General features: G+C 47.4%; 1 protein-coding gene across 3 annotated transcripts; it reads right to left on the bottom strand.

Moving 5' to 3' along the window:
- Positions 1-2,261: 2,261 nt before the first annotated feature.
- LOC308469483 (uncharacterized protein) lies at positions 2,262-15,125 on the bottom strand. 3 transcript variants are annotated; one of them, XM_080992003.1, is made up of 6 exons: positions 14,830-15,125; positions 12,791-13,300; positions 12,291-12,399; positions 11,563-11,645; positions 7,625-7,754; positions 2,262-5,372 (listed from the first exon to the last, which is right to left on the bottom strand). In XM_080992003.1, exons 2-6 carry the CDS (start codon positions 13,205-13,207, stop codon positions 4,021-4,023), a joined length of 2,091 nt encoding a protein of 696 aa, XP_080848129.1. In that variant the 5' UTR covers positions 13,208-13,300; positions 14,830-15,125; the 3' UTR covers positions 2,262-4,020. The 3 variants fall into 3 exon arrangements, with proteins under 3 accessions (XP_080848129.1, XP_080848127.1, XP_080848128.1); XM_080992001.1 differs by having other exon boundaries at positions 2,263-5,375; XM_080992002.1 differs by lacking the exon at positions 14,830-15,125 and adding an exon at positions 14,308-14,778 and having other exon boundaries at positions 2,263-5,375.
- Positions 15,126-18,035: the final 2,910 nt, after the last annotated feature.

The following is an 18,035-nucleotide window of genomic DNA, read 5'->3' on the forward strand; positions in this document are numbered from 1 at the left end:
AGTCCGACCCCCTGCAATGCAGGAATCCAAGCGAAAGAACCCCTGACAGATCCTGCAGGGAAATGCGGTTTTGCATCTACGTTGAGCAATTAAACTAGAAACTAGAAGCCTTTGGCTGATCTTATAGACATCCAACACCCTTTTAGAATGTGGCTTTTTGGGGGGGGGGTGTTATTGGGTTACAGTGGTACCTCGGGTTAAGAACTTAATTTGTTCCGGAGGTCTGTTCTTAACCTGAAACTGTTCTTAACCTGAAGCACCACGTTAGCTAATGGGGCCTCCTGCTGCTGCCGTGCCGCCACTGCACGATTTCTGTTCTCATTCTGAAGGAAAGTTCTTAACCCGAGGTAATATTTCTGGGTTAGCAGAGTCTGTAACCTGAAGCGTATGTAACCTGAAGCGTATGTAACCCGAGGTACCACTGTACTGCTTTTGGTTTGATTTTGTATGTTGTGGTCTTGTGAACCGCCCTGAGACCTCCGGGTATAGGGCGGTGAATAATAATAATAATAATAATTTATTATTTGTACCCAGCCACCCTGGGCAGCTTCCAACAAAGGTTAAGAATACATAAAAATGTCACACATTAAAAACGTCCCTGAACAGCCTTCAGATGTCTTCTACATGTCAGGTAGTTGTTTATCTCTTTGACATCTGATGGAGAGTGTTCCACAGGGCGGGTGCCACTACCGAGAAGGCCCTCTGCCTGCTTCCCTGTAACTTGGCTTCTCGCAATGAGGGAACTGCCAGAAGACCCTCGCAGCTGGACCTCTGTGTCTGAGCTGGACAATGGGGATGGAGACGCTCCTTCAGATATACTGGACCGAGGCCATTTAGGGCTTTAAAGGTCAACACCAACACTTTGAATTGTGCTCGGAAACGTACTGGGAGCCAATGTAGGTCTTTCAAGACCGGTGTTATGTGGTCTCGGCGGCCGCTCCCAGTCACCAGTCTAGCTGCCGCATTCTGGATTAGTTGTAGTTTCTGGGTCACCTTCAAAGGTAGCCCCCCGTAGAGCGCATTGCACCAGTCCAAGCTGAATGAATGAATGAACTATATAACAGTAAGAGCTGTTCAACAGTGGCACAGTCTCCTTGAGAGGTGGCGGACTCCCCATCCTTGGAGGTTTCTAAGCTGAGGTTGGCTGGCCATCTGTCATAGATGCTTTAGCCGAGATTCCTGCATTGGCTTGGGCTAGATGACCCCTGGGGATTCCTCTCTTTTAAGCATGTAGGACAGGCTTACCTGGTGGTCACTTGGAAAGTCCGCCCCAGCCGTGGCCTGGGGCCATCATCTTCCAAGCCGCATGACTGACGATGTTTATATTTTACTAAATATATGTGGGGTTTTGTGTCAGCGTTGCTTGTGCAGGTTCTTTGCTGTTCAATTGTGTTCCTTTGGTGGTGAGAGAGGTTGGAGTTGGCCTAGGGTGTGGTTGTTCATTTGTGGTTGGCTGTGGTTGTCTTTGTTTTCGTGTGTGAGTTGGGTGGGTGGGTGTTTCGGATCAGGTTAGCCAATATTGATTTGTATGCTGTTGGTGGGTTTTTGTCGTCTTGTTGGGCTGTGTATGTGATAGAGGGGAGCCATACTGGGGTGAAAGCGTCTTCTTCTATTTGTCCCCATACGAGAAATATGTAAAATAACCAAGCAAGTATTAGAAATCACCCCAGAATTGGCCTTACTAAACATCTTCCAAGACAATAATGCCCATTTACACCACAAAGAACTCATAACCCATCTACTTTCAGCAGCCAGAAACATCATAACCAGACACTGGAGAGACCTGTCAGGAGTGAGCATGGGCCAATGGTACCAAATACCAAATGGCAAACAGCCTTACTAGAAAAATTAACCAATAAACTAGCTTCTTCTTGTTGACCTTCCTGTTCGTCCTGTCTGCTTCCTGCATCACTTGGACTGTACTGCTGGCTGCCACAGAAGTTCCCCAGGTTATCTCGGTTCAGAAACCAAGGCACGGCTTCTGATTGGCTGCAGGAGCTTCCTGCACTCAATCAGAAGCCATGTTGGTCGTTTGGCTTCCAAAAAACATTTGCAAACCGGAACACTTACTTCTGGGTTTGTGGCGTTCGGGAGCCAATTTGTTTGACAACTAAGCCATTTGGGAACCAAGGTACCACTGTAATGGGAGATGTCAACAAAGACGGGGATGTTAGTATTTTAATTAGGTGGTCGTGATAGGCCAGGAGTCAGCAAACTTTTTTAGCAAGGGGCCGGTCCACTGTCCCTCAGACCTTGTGGGGGGCTGGACTATATTTTTTTGGGGGAAATGAACGAATTCCTATGCCGCACAAATAACCTAGAGATGCATTTGAAATAAAAGGGCACATTCTACTCATGTAAAAACACCAGGCAGGCCCCACAAATAACCCAGAGATGCACTTTAAATAAAAGAACACATTCTATTCTTGTAAAAACACACTGGTTCCCGGACTAGATTTAGAAGGCGATTGGGCCTGATCCGGCCCCTGGGCCTTAGTTTGCCTACCCTTGTGACAGGCTGTAAACTTTGCACATGCACGAGCCAATGGGGAAACAAGGGAGGGAACCTGCACTTGGGAATAGGGGATATAAGCTTATGTTTTGCTAATTTTGGGTGTGCCTGCTTTGGACACTTGCTCTTGCAAGAACGCTTTTATATTCAATAAACACTTTGCTGCTTCACCAATTTTGTTCAGATTTTATTTTGAGGGTCTCAGACCCACTTCTAACAGCGTTGAAAGCCCTAATTGACTTAGGCCCCAAATATCTGAGAAATTGCCTCCTTCTCCACAGACCTTCTTGGGTTAAGATCAGCAGATCTTGGCTGTTCCACCACCTTTTGAAGATGAGGGGTTGACCTGCAAGAGGGCATTCTCTATGGCAGCCCCTAGGTTGTGGAAATCCCTCCCCACAGAGCTGCGTCGGACACATTCCTTGTATAGTTTATGTCATATGCTGAAAACACACCTCTTTGCTTTTTACAATTGATATACAGGTTTTCAGGAAACCGCCCCCCCCATTCCTGTGAATTTAACTTGGTTTTAAACTGTTTTTAATACAGCATTTTAATTGCTGGAATCCACCTTATGGTGAAAGGCAAGTAAGAAATCAAATAGCTAATAACAATATTTCAGATCAAACTGCCAATTTTACAGGATACCTATTGGATGAAAAGAAAGCAATAATTCTAATAACAAGGTTATATACATGCAGGTTTCAATCTAAGCATGCAGGTGTTTTATTCAAAACATGCAGGTGTTTTTACTCCGGTCACTTTTAGATTATTGTTATATAAATGCAGTTGTTCAAAGTGCCTCTGGCACTCAAAGATGTTAATTTCACTAGGTCATGGCATTTCTAAACATACAGCTATCGGCTAGGTGATGCTGTTCCTTTTTGACTAGACAAATTATTTCATTAAATTGGGCCCTGAACGAAACATAACGCATTATAAGGATTCATTGCTTACAACAGAGATAAGCTTTGAAGCTTAGCTAAGTCAAGATAAGGCAGTTTAGTATCTCCTGTCAAGGGTTTGGACTGCTTAACAGAGAAGGCTGAATCAAATTCAGAGAAAGTTGGGTTTCCCCAGAAATGGGCCTGATTAATTTTTCTCTGTTATTAGATTGTCTAGGACATGGAGTTATCTGCAACATTATATTTGACAGCAATACAGTGGTACCTCGGTTTAAGTACTTAATTTGTTCCGGAGGGCTGTTCTTAACCTGAAACTGTTCTTAACCTGAAGCACCACTTTAGCTAATGGGGCCTCCCGCTGCCGCCACACGATTTCTGTTCTCATCCTGAAGCAAAGTTCTTAACCTGAAGCAGTATTTCTGGGTTAGCGGAGTCTGTAACCTGAAGCGAATGTAACCTGAAGCGTATGTAACCTGAGGTACCACTGTATGTACTTTGTGCATTTATGTCTATTTTCTTACCCGTTCACAAAAATAAATATTACTCATCGACATTTCCGGTGGAGAAAACACTTATATGTGGGCTCGCCGGTATGATCCAGAGTTACTGCATACTCCAAGCACTGCTGTGAATTCTTTGATGATAGGCAAGATTGATCTTACTGCTGAAGCTCTTTCCACATTCCATGCATTGGTACGGTTTCTCCTGTGTGTGAATTCTCTGATGAGAGGTAAGGTTGCTCTTCTGACTGAAGCTCTTCCCACATTCTGAGCACTGATAGGGCCTTTCCCCCGTATGAATCCTTTGATGGGAAGTGAGGTTGATCTTGTGACTGAAGCTCTTCCCGCATTCCAAACACTGATAGGGTTTCTCCCCGGTGTGGATTTTCTGATGCGAAATAAGGTTCGAACCTCGAATGAAGCTCTTCCCGCACTCTGAACATTGGTACGGTTTCTCCCCTGTGTGAATCCTCTGGTGGGAAGTGAGGTGTATCATCTGAGTGAAGCCCTTCCCACATTCCAAGCATTTGTACGGCTTATCCACTCTGTGGATTCTCTGATGAGAACTAAGGGTGGAACTCTGACTGAAGCTCTTCCCGCATTGGGGGCACCGAAATGGCTTCTCCCCTTTGTGGATGTTTTGGTGTGAAGTCAGGCTGGAGTATCTAATGAAGCTTTTCCCACATTCCACGCACTGGTAGGGCTTCTCCCCTGTGTGAATTCTCTGGTGGGATGTGAGGTGAATCTTCTGGCTGAAACCCTTCCCGCATTCCAAGCACTTATGGGGCTTCTCCACCCTGTGAATTCTTTGATGGGAACTCAAGGTAGAGCTCAGCCTGAAACACTTCCCACATTGGGGGCACTGATACGGTTTCTCCCCTGTGTGCGTCCGGTGATGGGAAGCGAGGTTCGCCTTCTCGCTGAAGCTCTTCCCGCATTCCGGGCACTGATACGGTTTCTCCCCTGTATGAGTTCTTTGATGGGAAGTGAGATGAATTTTCTGGCTGAAGCCCTTTCCGCACTGCAAGCACCTATATGGCTTCTCCGCTCTGTGAATTATCTGGTGAGAAGCAAGGCTGGAACTCAGACTGAAGTGCTTTCCACATTCCACGCACCGGAATGGTTTCCCCTCTTTGTGAATCATCTGATTAATCGCAGTTATCGTCTCATCGACGCACTTTCTGCCTTCCAAGCACTGGTTTGTTTTTTGACCTGTGCGAGGAGCTGAACTGAAACACTCCCAATACACACAACATTTGCTCGTTTCTCTTATTTCATCTGTTGTTTCATCTGTTGCAATCTCGTGGTAGTTGCAGCCTTCGGAAGCAGAGGGTTTACTCCAGCCATTCTGACTTGTTTTTCTTTTCCTTCTCTGCTGTTCCACGTCTTCACATGTACCTCGTTCCGGTGGCAATCCGGGTAGTTCTGTTTTCGCCATGGTTTCACGTATGTCTTCTGCTGCAACGGGGAGAGAAAAGAGAGGAAGAAATGAGAGTCTTGAATCACTGGACAGCTTAAACCACCACTTGTGATAAAGGGGAAAAACTGCTAACGTTTAGATGGGAGGGAAATCCTCTCACACATCTAACGACCACTGTTTCAGCTCCCAGCTCAGACCTGAAGTTCACTGGTTTATCCTGGGCCAGTCACTCTCTCTCAGCCTATCCTACCTCACAAGGTTATTGTGTAAGCAAATGCAACAATCAGATACGATACGATCATCTTTATTGTCCTTGTCCCATACAGAACAATGAAATTGAAAAATCTACATCAGACATTCAAAAACCAACAAGCCTGCTGTCCCAGCTATCCCAACCTGTTTAGCCCCCTAAAAACTCTGATACCCCATTTTTAAATACAATATACTCCCAGAGACTCCTTACACTGCATTGAAAACCAAAATTGCATTTGGCAGGCGAGAATTCTACCACTTGCTTAAAATGTATATAGGAAGTGCAGTGTAAGCGATGGAAGTCAATCAATGAAGTTTTATTATTGAGATATTTGTAGAATAAATTTGGAATAAATTCTTCCAATTTTTCTTCTTCCAATTTTTCTTCTTTTTTTATTTTCTTCCTTTTTTATTTTTTGTTCTTTTTTATATACCATGTGTGCTTAACCAAAAAATATATTTATGTATGTATTTGTATGTATTTTGCTTGTATTTTGCAATAATTATGTTAAATAAAATTTATTAAAAATTTAAAATAAGAAACAAAAAACAAAACAAAATCGCATTTGGATAGAAACTGTTTCTCAGGCAGCTAGTCCTAGTCTTTATAACCCTGTACCTTCTTCCAGAAGGCAGAAGATGCATTCTTTCCTGACTGAGCCGTATCAACATCATTGTGTGCAGCCGGATAACAACCTGGCTCACTGGTCCAAACCGATTCCCCCACCTGCTAACTGAAGGATGGTGGAAGGAGCCCTGGTGCATCCTGGGAAATGAGTTTGGAGAGGTGATACCAGCAAGAACAGACAGTGGGCCAATTGCTACAGCACAGCTGTTTTGTCAGGCTTCTGAGGAAGGAGCATGGCTCAGCGGTAAAGTTTCTGCCTTGCATGAAGAAGGTTTCAGGTCCAAACCCTGGAATCTTCAGGTATGGCTGGAAAAGCCTTCCTGCCTGGAACCCTGGACAGCTTCTGCCAGTCCAGCGTAGACAATACTGGACTAGATGGACCAATGGTTTCACCCAATAACTTCGTATATTCTGCAATAACTCTAATCTTTTTTTTGTATTTAAATCTATTTTTGTATCCGAAAGGTTATTAATGAATTTTTTTAAGTGAAGCTTTCAATAGACTTTGATTTCATGACAATGGGTATACTTGGAAACACAGCTATAGAGAAAAGTGACCAGTTTAGCTTCAAAGCTATGGTATTAGCAGGAAAGGCAACGATAGCTTTAAGTTGGAAAAGATAGAGAAAAATGGACAGTAAAGGCATGGAATAGTTATTTGTTTGAACTTATTCAGTCGGACATTGTCGCAGTCATGTCACAGGAAACAACGTGGGAGGTCAATTCCACCACGATAAGGAACAGATGGAACCCCTATCTTGATTGGATAAAAACTACTGGAACAAAAGACATTCGGTGGAAACTAAAGACGTTATGTCTGTGGCTGAGGATAATTGTTTGAACCCTTCCAATGGATATGGGGGGTGGGGTGGGAAGGGAGGAAGATTTATAAATTGTACGGGAAATTTAAAAATTGGAAGGAGATAATATAATGTATGTAAAAATCCCGAACTCGAATAAAACAGTTCTTAACCTGAAAAAAATTAATCTATTTTTGTATTTGTGCTTATTAAGGTATGAACAACTTGCATATAAACGTAGACTTGCCATGGACAAATTCAATGGTATTTGCAATCCATTCTTACAAATACTGTAATAGGTTAAGATCTGGTGAAGCACAATAACAACCTTGCAAAGTACAGTCGTACCTTGGAAGTCGAACGGAATCCATTCCAGAAGTCCGTTCGACTTCCGAAACGCAGTTTCAGCTTACAAATCTTCAAATAACCCTGCTAATGAGGTTAATTGCTTTGAATCGGTAAATATAGATCAACCCTGCTAGAAAAGGGGGAAGGCGGATTTGATATTGAGATTCTGCCAAAAAAAAACACCCCTATAATGTGCCTACCATTATATAAATATATAAATATATATAAATAAATGTGACTGTCTGCTTGAGGGTCTTACCGAGAGAGGCGACAAGATGGCCGTTCTCCTGCATGACTTCTGTATGCAGCGCTTTCTGGTGAGGAGCCAGCCCAGCCCATTCCTCCCCCGTGAAGTACACAGCAACCTCCTCAAAGGTGGATCCTTCACCCTAGGAGACAACGAGAGGTGCCTGTAGTTGTGGGGTGTAAATGAATAAAATAAGCAGGAGAAAATCAAATATTTGCCTCTTTGTAGGTAGCAAGCACGCCATCTACTAGCAAAACCCATAAGGCTCATCAAGGAAAGGAGACTGGGAAGTACAGTGGTGCCCTGCAAGACGAACGCCTCGCAAGACGGAAAACCCGCTAGACGAAAGGGTTTTCCGTTTTGGAGGCGCTTCGCAAAACGAATTTCCCTATGGGCTTCCTTCGCAAGACGAAAGCCCATAGGGAAATCTCCGGGACAGCGGGGAAGCGCAGCGCGTCTTCCCCACTGTCCTCGGACCTCCTCCGAAGGCTGGCGGTGGGGCGGAGAGCTCTCTGCCCCACCACCAGCCTTCGGAAGGCTGCTCCGAAGGCTGGCGGTGGGGCGGAGAGAGCTTCTCCCCGCGCCAGCCTTCGGATGGCTGTCCTGAAGACTTGCGGTGGGAGGAGGGTTTTCCTTCCCACCGCCAACATTCAGAATGCTGCTCTGAATGTTGGCGGTGGGGAGGAAAAACCCTCCTCCCACCGCAAGCCCCGGGAACAGAGGAGAAGCGCTGCGCCCCTTCCCCTCTGTTCCCGTACCTGTCCGGAAGGCTTGCGGTGGGGAGAAAAGCCCTTCTCCGCACCGCCAGCCTGGCAAGCGGTTTCCATAGGAACGCATTAATTGATTTTCAATGCATTCCTATGGGAAACCGTGCTTCGCAAGACGAAAAACTCGCAAGAAGAAAAAACTTGCGGAACGAATTAATTTCGTCTTGCGAGGCACCACTGTATATACTTGAGAAGATTGAGAGGAGATACGATCGCCATCTTCAAATATCTGAAGGGCTGTCACATGCAAGATGGAGCCAGCTTGTTTTTGTATTTAATAATATAATAATAATAATTTATTCCAGTAGTGATGTATGGAAGTGAGAGCTGGACCATAAAGAAGGCTGATCGCTGAAGAATTGATACTTTTGAATTATGGTGCTGGAGGAGACTCTTGAGAGTCCCATGGACTGCAAGAAGATCAAACCTCTCCATTCTGAAGGAAATCAGCCCTGAGGGCTCACTGGAAGGACAGATCCTGAAGCTGAGGCTCCAATACTTTGGCCACCTCATGAGAAGAGAAGACTCCCTGGAAAAGACCCTGATGTTGGGAAAGATTGAGGGCACAAGGAGAAGGGGACGACAGAGGACGAGATGGTTGGACAGTGTTCTCGAAGCTACCAGCATGAGTTTGACCAAACTGCGGGAGGCAGTGGAAGACAGGAGTGCCTGGTGTGCTCTGGTCCATGGGGTCACGAAGAGTTGGACACGACTAAACAACAACAATAATTTGTTATTTGTACCCCGCCCATCCGGCTGGGCCTCCCCAGCCACTCTGGACGGCTTCCAACAAAGATTAAAAATACATTAAAATGTCACACATTAAAAACTTCCCTGAACAGGGCTGGCTGCCTTCAGATGTCTTATAAATGTCTGATAGTTGTTTTTTTCTTTGACATCTGATGGGAGGGCGTTCCACAGGGCGGGCGCCACTACCGAGAAGGCCCTATGCCTGGTTCCCTGTAGCTTTGCTTTTCGCAGTGAGGGAACCACCAGAAGGCCCTCGGCACTGGACCTCAGTGTCCAGGCAGAACGATGGGGGTAGAGACGCTCCTTCAGGTATACTGGACCGAGGCTGTTTAGGGTTTTAAAGGTCAACACCAACACTTTGAATTGTGCTTGGAAACATACTGGGAGCTAATGTAGGCCTTATAATTTTTATTAAGTTTTGTGTTTTACAATTTAAAACCATCATTTTCACATCCTTAAAATATCATTGGCTTCCCTTCTTCTCTTTTCATGGTTTATTTCACATATCATAAAACCCTGCATATTTTACAAAAACCATGCCATTATTGCATCCATCAAAACTTATTCACACTGTTGAATTTATCTTAATGCTGCCAGCGTTTTCAGCTGTACACAGTTATTTCCAATATATCCTATAAACGTTTTCCAATCTTCTCTAAACGTATTTTCTTCTTGTTCTCTTATTCTGTATGTTAAGTCTGCAAGCTGCACATATTCTGGCAACTTAAGCTGCCATTCTTCTTTCGTTGGGACCTCACTCGTTTTCAATTTTTGGGCTAACAAAACACGGGGCGCATAAATATGCCACCTTTTTTTTGACACCTGGGAATTTCCATCCGAATTATCCCGAACAGAAAGGACTCTGTTTTTTGGGGGAGAGCCAGCTTGCCTTGGGCTGCTCCAGAGGGCTGGACCCGAACTGAAAGAGTCAAATTGCAAGAATTCCAGCTAAACCTTAGGAAGAACCTGCTGGCCTGCGAAGGCTGTGACCTCTCCCTCCTTGGAGGTTTATAAGTAGAGGTTGGGTGGCCACCTGTCAGGGATGCTTTAGCTGAGATTCCTGCAATGAAGGGGGTTGGGCTAAGATGATCCATGGAGGGAGATTCCTCCCAACTTTGAAATTCTAATGTCAATAACATTCTCAGTCCACCTTCTAGGTGGCTTTGACATATGGAAAGAGAAGGGGAGAGATTCAAAAGCATTCCCTGTTTAAAGGTAAAGGTAAAAGGACCCCTGATCATTAGGTCCAGTTGTGGCCGACTCTGGGGTTGTGGTGCTCATCTCGCTTTATTGGCCGAGGGAGCCGGCGTACAGCTTCTGGGTCATGTGGCTACCATGACGAAGCTGCAGCTGGCGAGCCAGCACCAGCGCCGCACACAGAAACGCCGTTTACCTTCCCGCCAGAGCGGTACCTATTTATCTACTTGCACTTTGACATGCTTTCGAACTGCTAGGTGGGCAGGAGCAGGGACCGAGCAACGGGAGTTCACCCCATGGCAGGGATTCGAACTGCCGACCTTCTGATCGGCAAGTCCGAGGCTCTGTGGTTTAACCCACAGTGCCACCCGTGTGCCATTCCCTGTTTAGGGAAGTTTTTAATGACTGATGTTTTAATGTATTTTTAATCTTTTGTTGGAAGCCGCCCAGAGTGGCTGGGAAAACCCTGCCAGATGGGCGGAATATAAGTAATAAATTTATAAATATACAAGTTGTACAAGTGACAAGAAAGTATTTCAATTTCAAAATTATTACTATTATTATTCCACTTTAACCAGGCCTTTGGCTGACTGACATCTAATGCCCTTTTAAAATGTGTTGGGGAGGTATGATTATTTGGTTGTTCTTTCTTTTATTTTTATTATGCATTTTGTGTTTTTATATTATGATTTTATCTGGTGAACCCTGAGACCCACAGGTATAGGGCAGTATACTCCTTCTTCTTCTTCTTCTTCTTCTTCTTCTTCTTCGTCAAGCCCAGGGAGTTGTGGAGGGAACAGAGGCACCTAGGCGGACCCCAGCCTATCTCCCTACAATACCTCTTCTCATATGAACTGATCCAGACCCCAATATCGTCCCCTAAGCCCCTTCTTTGTGTGCCGCCTCCATGAGAGGTCTGGAGGGTGGTAACACAAAAACGGGGCCTTCTCTGCAGTGGCTCCCTGTCTGTGGAATGCTCTCCCCAGGGAGACTCCCCAGGCGCCTTCATGATACAGCTTTAGACACTAGGCAAAAATGTTCCTCTTCAACCAGGCCTTTGGCTGACTGACATCCATCCAATGCCCTTTCAGAGGAGAGGATGATTGGTTTGGTTCCCTTCTTATTTTTATTGCGCATTTGTGGTTTTTAAACATTGTAATTTTACGTTGTGAACTGCCCTGATGAATTTAACAAACAAACAAACGAATGAATGAATGAAATGATCTGTCCTCCTACCTGATTTGTTGTCGCAGCAACTACTTCCCCTCTGGAATAAAGGAGAGACGGCTGAGAAGGCCTTGTCAGGATCATTCCTTCACCTGTGAGAGACAAAGGTGATCTCGCTCGTCCCAGAGTTCAAGTGACACATCTCTAAGTGGTCACCGAGGGTGGAGATCAAGGTTGCACAGTTAGAATTGTTCCACCGGCAAAAGCATTTCTGCTTGTCAGATGGAACAGCCGCCTCTCTCCTCCGACAACTGGGAAACACTGGCCTGCGAGCGCTCCAGTTGGAGAACAGCCTTTACCAAAGGTGTCATGAGCTTTGAAGATGCTCAAACTCAGGACGAAAGGGAGAAACGTGCTAAGAGAAAGGCACGCTTGGCAAACCCTCACTGTGATCAACTCCCTCCTGGAAACCAATGTCCCCACTGTGCAAGGACGTGTGGATCCAGAATTGGCCTCCACAGTCACTTATGGACTCACTTGGCAAACCCTCACCATGATCAACCCCCGCCCGGAAACCTGTATCTTCACTGTGGAAGGATGTGTGCATTCACAATTGGCCTCCACAATCACTTATGGACTCACTGTTAAGACTCTGTTTATGGAAGACAATCTTACTCGGCTACGAGTGATCGCCAAACAAGAACACAAATACAGTATATATATCTATATATAAATGGCACCCCTTTGATTCCTTAAATAAGTGAAGGAGCCCAAGATGATGCCCCGTTCAGCCTTACCCAGTGAGGTGGCACCTCCAAGACCCTCCTGGACCGTCTCTCTTTCTCTGGGACCCACCGGAGCCTTCTCTGCGTCAGGGTAATCAGGAGCCACTTCTGAAAACAGACCCTTTACCAGAAACAGGGAATGTGGGGAAGGGTGACAAAAAGGGAGAGTCAAGAGGCTTTGGGACATTTTCAGTGCAGATTGGACAACTGCAGAGAGTGCCAGGATAGCCTCCTGCATGTTTGAAGAAGAGAAGAGTTTGGATTTGATATCCCGCTTTATCACTACCCGAAGGAGTCTCAAAGCGGCTCACATTCTCCTTTCCCTTCCCCCCCCACAACAAACACTCTGTGAGGTGAGTGGGGCTGAGAGACTTCAGAGAAGTGTGACTGGCCCAAGGTCACCCAGCAGCTGCATGTGGAGGAGCAGAGACGCGAACCCGGTTCCCCAGATTACAAGACTACCGCTCTTAAACACTACACCACACTGGCACCAGGATGAAACCCTCTCTCACCTGCAGCTCTGTCTGCTTCTTTTCCTCTGCCCAACTCAGGAGGAAACCTTCGGCCAGGGCCACCGCCTGGGAACTGGTCTCCGCTCCACATTCCCTGACCCAGCTCTCCATCTCCGGGGGGAGGACAGCCAGGAACTGCTCCAGGATCACTAAATCCAGGATCTGAGCCTTGGTGTGTCTCTCTGGCTCCAGCCACCGACGGCAAAGATGGTGGAGTCGGCTGCAAACCTCTCGGGGTCCCTCGGCCTCCTGGTAGCAGAATTGCCTGAAATGCTGGCGTTGAGCGTCTGAGCTGAGGACGACCTCCTTGCCCGGGATCTCCTGCGTGGTTCTTTCCCATAATCCCTCGCTGGCCCCAGTTTGGATGGCACCAGGGCCTCTTCCTGCTTCACGGCCAGCTGTTTCTGGATTCTCCATCTTCAATCTTTTTTCAGGTAAACCGCTCTCTCCTTTCCTGCCAATTTCTCAAGGCAAAGCCAAGGGGCCGGCTGAAGGCACCGCTACCAAGTCCTGCAAAGCCAAGACGTTGTCTTTTTTAAAAAAATTGTTTAACCATTTTTTTCGATACAAACATCAACCGCAAAAGACACATATCATAATAACAATAATAACACAATTTGACAATTCAGAATACACTGATATACCTCCGACTACACCTTTTTTTGGGGGGGGGGGACGTGGGTGGCGCTGTGGGTTAAACCACAGAGCCTAGGACTTGTGAAGGTCAGCGGTTCGAATCCCCACGACGGGGTGAGCTCCAGTTGCTCGGTCCCTGCTCCTGCCAACCTAGCAGTTCGAAAGCACGTCAAAGTGCAAGTAGATAAATAGGTACCGCTCCGGCGGGAAGGTAAACGGCGTTTCCGTGCGCTGCTCTGGTTCGCCAGAAGCGGCTTAGTCATGCTGGCCACATGACCCGGAAGCTGTGCGTCGGCTCCCTCGGCCAATAAAGCGAGATGAGCGTCGCAACCCCAGGGTCGGCCACGATTGGACCTAATGGTCAGGGGAGGGGTCCCCTTACCCTAATGGTCAGGGGAGGGGTCCCCTTACCCTTTACCTTTACACCTTTTAAAACAATATTTTCCCATCTCTGTCTCTCCTCCCCCTACTTCCCACCACTATCCGCCTTATCGCTTAAATATTCCTTCCAGATTTCTTCATATTTATCCATTCTTATTTTGCGCCCACACATTGTCTTGTTAGAAAATTATGACGTTCTCAGGGCTGGAAGATTTTCCTTGAACAAATGTGGATAAATCTGGGTTAGCAACTAGCTCCCTTGCACCCTGAAGAAATGGCAGGGGAATGACAAGTTTGAAATTATATAGAAACTAGAGATTTGTGGGTGGAGTTCCTTTCCTTGAGGACTAGTGGATTAAAGCCTTCAGTTTGGCTGGGAGTCAGAAGATGACGGATCCCACCCCTCTGATCTCCCCCTTACAACTCTCCTCTTTTCCAGCTTCCACCCTCCCTTCACCCCAAAACCCCCCAGACTCCTCTCCCAATCCGTGCCCTGTAACCTTTAAAGCCCAGATTCGCACAGGCCCTTTTGCTTCCCACCAGCGTCTCCCGCCTTTGATCGACAGCTTCCCCCAGTTTTGCATTCGGGCGACGGAAGAGCCTCCCCACCGCGTGTGAAACCTTGCACGTCTGAAACGGCGCGCGCGCGCTTCTCCGAGCGGATGCGCGATTCGAGGGGGGGGGGGAAGGAGCACCCATTCGAATCTTGGCACAAATTACGCCGCGCTTCCGCCAATCAGCGCCGCGCTACAGACCGACACGCCCGGCGCTCCCCCGCATCATGATGCGGGTGTTCTGTTCGTGTGAAAGGATGATCAGGTGCACAAGCGGGGTGAAAATGGGGAGAGGAGGATCTTGTTTGCTCTTCTCGGGCTCTCTTCTTTTCTATTCAGCCACAAATCCGGGCCTCTCTCTCCCCCTCGCAGGGGACTCCTAGCCCCCACCCCCCTTTTTCCTGCATTGCAGTTGCATCCTCCCGACTCCTCTCCACTTAAGTCAAATTAATAGGTAGGGGGGCTCACCAGATCATAGAAGGGTCCCCGATGCCGAACTGGGGAGACCCCGAGGCTGCATTCCTCCAAAGCAAGAACCAGGCAGGAGGGGCTTTGGGCAGAAATACCCATTTGCTTTGTAGGTCTTCCTCCCCCTCCCCAAATCCCCATCCTCTCTAGGAATCCAGCTCAGATAATTTTAACCCTTGGCAGCTCAAGCTGTAAGATGATTTCTCTCTCTCTTTCTTAAAACAGGAGCCAAGGAAGAAACAGAGCACTGTGAATGCAGATCCCACACCCCTTTTCTTTCCTGATGGTGGGTGGAAAGAGTGAAACCAGTTTGGGGAAGAAGGAATGACAGAATCCTAAAGAGGACCGCCTCTTTCCATATAAACCTACCCGGACCCTGAGATCAACTTCCGAGGCCCTCCTTCCGTGCGCCTCCTCAAGAGGTACGGAGGGGGGGCAACGCGAGAACGGGGCCTTCTCTGCAGTGGCTCTCCGTCTGTGGAAGGCTCTCCCCAGGGAAGTTCACTTGGGGCCTTCATTACACACCTTTAGGTGCCAGGCAAAACGTTCCTTTTTAACCAGGCCTTTGATCTGATTTACCGTATTTTTCGCCCTATAGGACACACTTTTCCCCCTCCAAAAATGAAGGGGAAATCTGGGTGCGTCCTATGGGGCGAATGCAGGTGCACCGACCCCTCTCGCTCTCCAGGCTTCAGGAACACATCCGCAGCCTAGGCAGCCCTATGCTGCGGATAGCAGCCTGCCGCCCGGCGCAACAGACACCCTGAGGCAGAGCGCCCCGCCTGCCCGCCAGACATCGGCCAGCCCCACAAGCTCGGGGGACAGCAAGGAGGTGCAGCACCGCCATCCTGCTGTTCCTCGACCTAGTTTGGTTTCCCCAACCTGGTTTTTTTGGGGGGAAATTTCCTTTATTTCCCCCCCAAAAAAACTAGGTGCGTCCTATGGGACGAAAAATACGGTATATCCTATGCCCTTTTAAAATGTGGCTCTTTTGGGAAAGGGGGGCGTGTTATTGGGTTATTGTTTTTATCTTGATTTTATATATTGTGATCTGTTCTGTGAACTGCCCCGAGACCTCCGGTACATATATTCAATAAATTAATAATTATAATTATAATTATAGACTTGGATGGGACCTCAAGAGTCATCTAGTCCAACCCCCTGCCATGGAAGAATCTCAGCTGGAGCATCCGGGACAAATGAGTTGGGATAGCTCAGTCGGTAGAGCATGGGACTCTTAATCTCAGGGTTGTGGGTTCGAGCCCCACACTGGGTGAAATATTCCTTCATTGCAGGGGGTTGGACTAGATGACCCACGGGGTCCCTTCCAATTCTACCATTCTATGATTCCATGAACCTCTGCTTGAAAACCTCCAAGAAAGACACTTCCACCATCGAACAGCTCTTACTGGATTTGTGTAGGGTGTACTCCTTAGGCTTTTCTCCTCCCAAAAATATCCGGCAAGGCAGTGGATCCGAATCAGTGTTTTCCTTCACCTTCCCTGGTGGACGAGCCCCATCTGCCACTCACTTCCCTCTACAGCACACGCAGAAACCACCTTCGTGATTGTTAAACCCACTCTGGGTCTCAGTTCGCTGGAGCCTGGCTCCCCATAGGTGTAAACCAGGGGTCTGCAACCTTTAAGACAAAAAGAGCCACTTGGACCGAAGGGGGGAAAACTGGGAGCCGCAAAACCATTGCGACATTTAAAACAGTGGGGAGTGTCGGGGCACACAATGCGCCTCCTCCCCTCGCTAGTATCCGCCCCGGAGCCGTGGCAAAGGTGTAAAAGAGCCACATGCGGCTCCGGAGCCGCGGGTTGCTGACCCCTGGTGTAAACTGACCAATAGACAGCCAGTCGAAGCAGTGGCAGAGCTTCATGCTCCAGCAATGAAGCCATTCCCAGGATTGTGGCTGCTGTCACATGCTGCCAGCTTGTAGGAGCCACGGGTCAGAGCTGAGTGCAGGGTGGTCCTAATTCACAAAGACTCTGGAATTTAAGGCCCTGCTGAAGCCAGAGCAGATGGTGAATTAACTGTATTTCAAAACCAACTGTTATGTACTGAGTTGAATAGGATCCAAAAGGCAGCAGTCTGATTTAATTTAATTCATTTATTTATTGCATTTATACTCCTTTATCTTCCAAGAATCTCAAGATGCTGTGCACGGTTCTCTCCCTCCCCATTGTATCCTCACGACAACCCTGTGAGGTAGGTTAGGCTAAGAGACGGTGACTGGCCCAAGCTCATGCAGGGAGATGAATGGCTGAGGGAAGATTTGAACCCTGCTCTGTCTTGCAGGCCCTGCGGAAAGATGTCAAGTCCCGCAGGGCCCTGGTCTCTTGTGACAGAGCGTTCCACCAGATCGGGGCCAGTACTGAAAAGGCCCTGGCCCTAGTTGAGACCAATCTAACCACCTTGCGACTTGGGACCTCCAAAATGTTGTCATTTGTGGACCTTTATTAAGGTCCTCCACGGGGCAGACCAGGAGAGGCGGTCCCGTATGGGAGTTCCACAGGGCAGGCACTAAGACCGAGAAGCCTGGTTCCCTGTAACGTCACTTCTTGTAGGGAGAGAACCGCCAGAAGGCCTTCGGCGCTGGACCTTAGCTGAACAATGGGAGTAGAGATGCTCCTTCAGATGTACTGGGCCAAGGCCGTTTAGGGCTTTAAAGGTCAGCACCAACACTTTGAATTGTGCTCAGAAACGTACTGGGTAAGAACAGAGTGAAAGATCCAGAATGGTGGAGTGAAACCAGTTTTTCCTCAGGCGTCCAGAACAACAAAGTGGGAGGAAGAGAAGGGAGAAAATAAGCCAAACACTGTATTATAAAGGGTGCAAACTTGACTGGTGAGGAATCCCTACTGTTTTCCTGTGGCAACACCTGGAGCGTGAAACTCAAACCCTGAAGGTATTGGGCTGTGCAACACTTTTGCACCCACCCGTCTCCTCTCTGAGTCCTGGGGTCAAAGGGACCCCAGCCCCAGAGGACGCTTTAGCTCCAACAAGAGCACACCCAGCTACCTCTTGGCAAAATGGAAAGGGACTGGTTTTGACCAGGAGGGAAACAGAACTTCCTGGGACTCTCAGCTTTCCCCTTTTTAAAAAAGCATCAAGTTACCAGCCCCTAAGAAGGAGCAAACACTTGGAAGCGGGTGGACTGTGAAATGAGAACAGAAGGTACAGGAAAGAAAGCTTAGGCACTC

Source organism: Podarcis pityusensis (assembly GCF_964106645.2).
Source record: "Podarcis pityusensis genome assembly, chromosome: 2".
Classification (NCBI taxonomy): Eukaryota; Metazoa; Chordata; class Lepidosauria; order Squamata; family Lacertidae; genus Podarcis; species Podarcis pityusensis.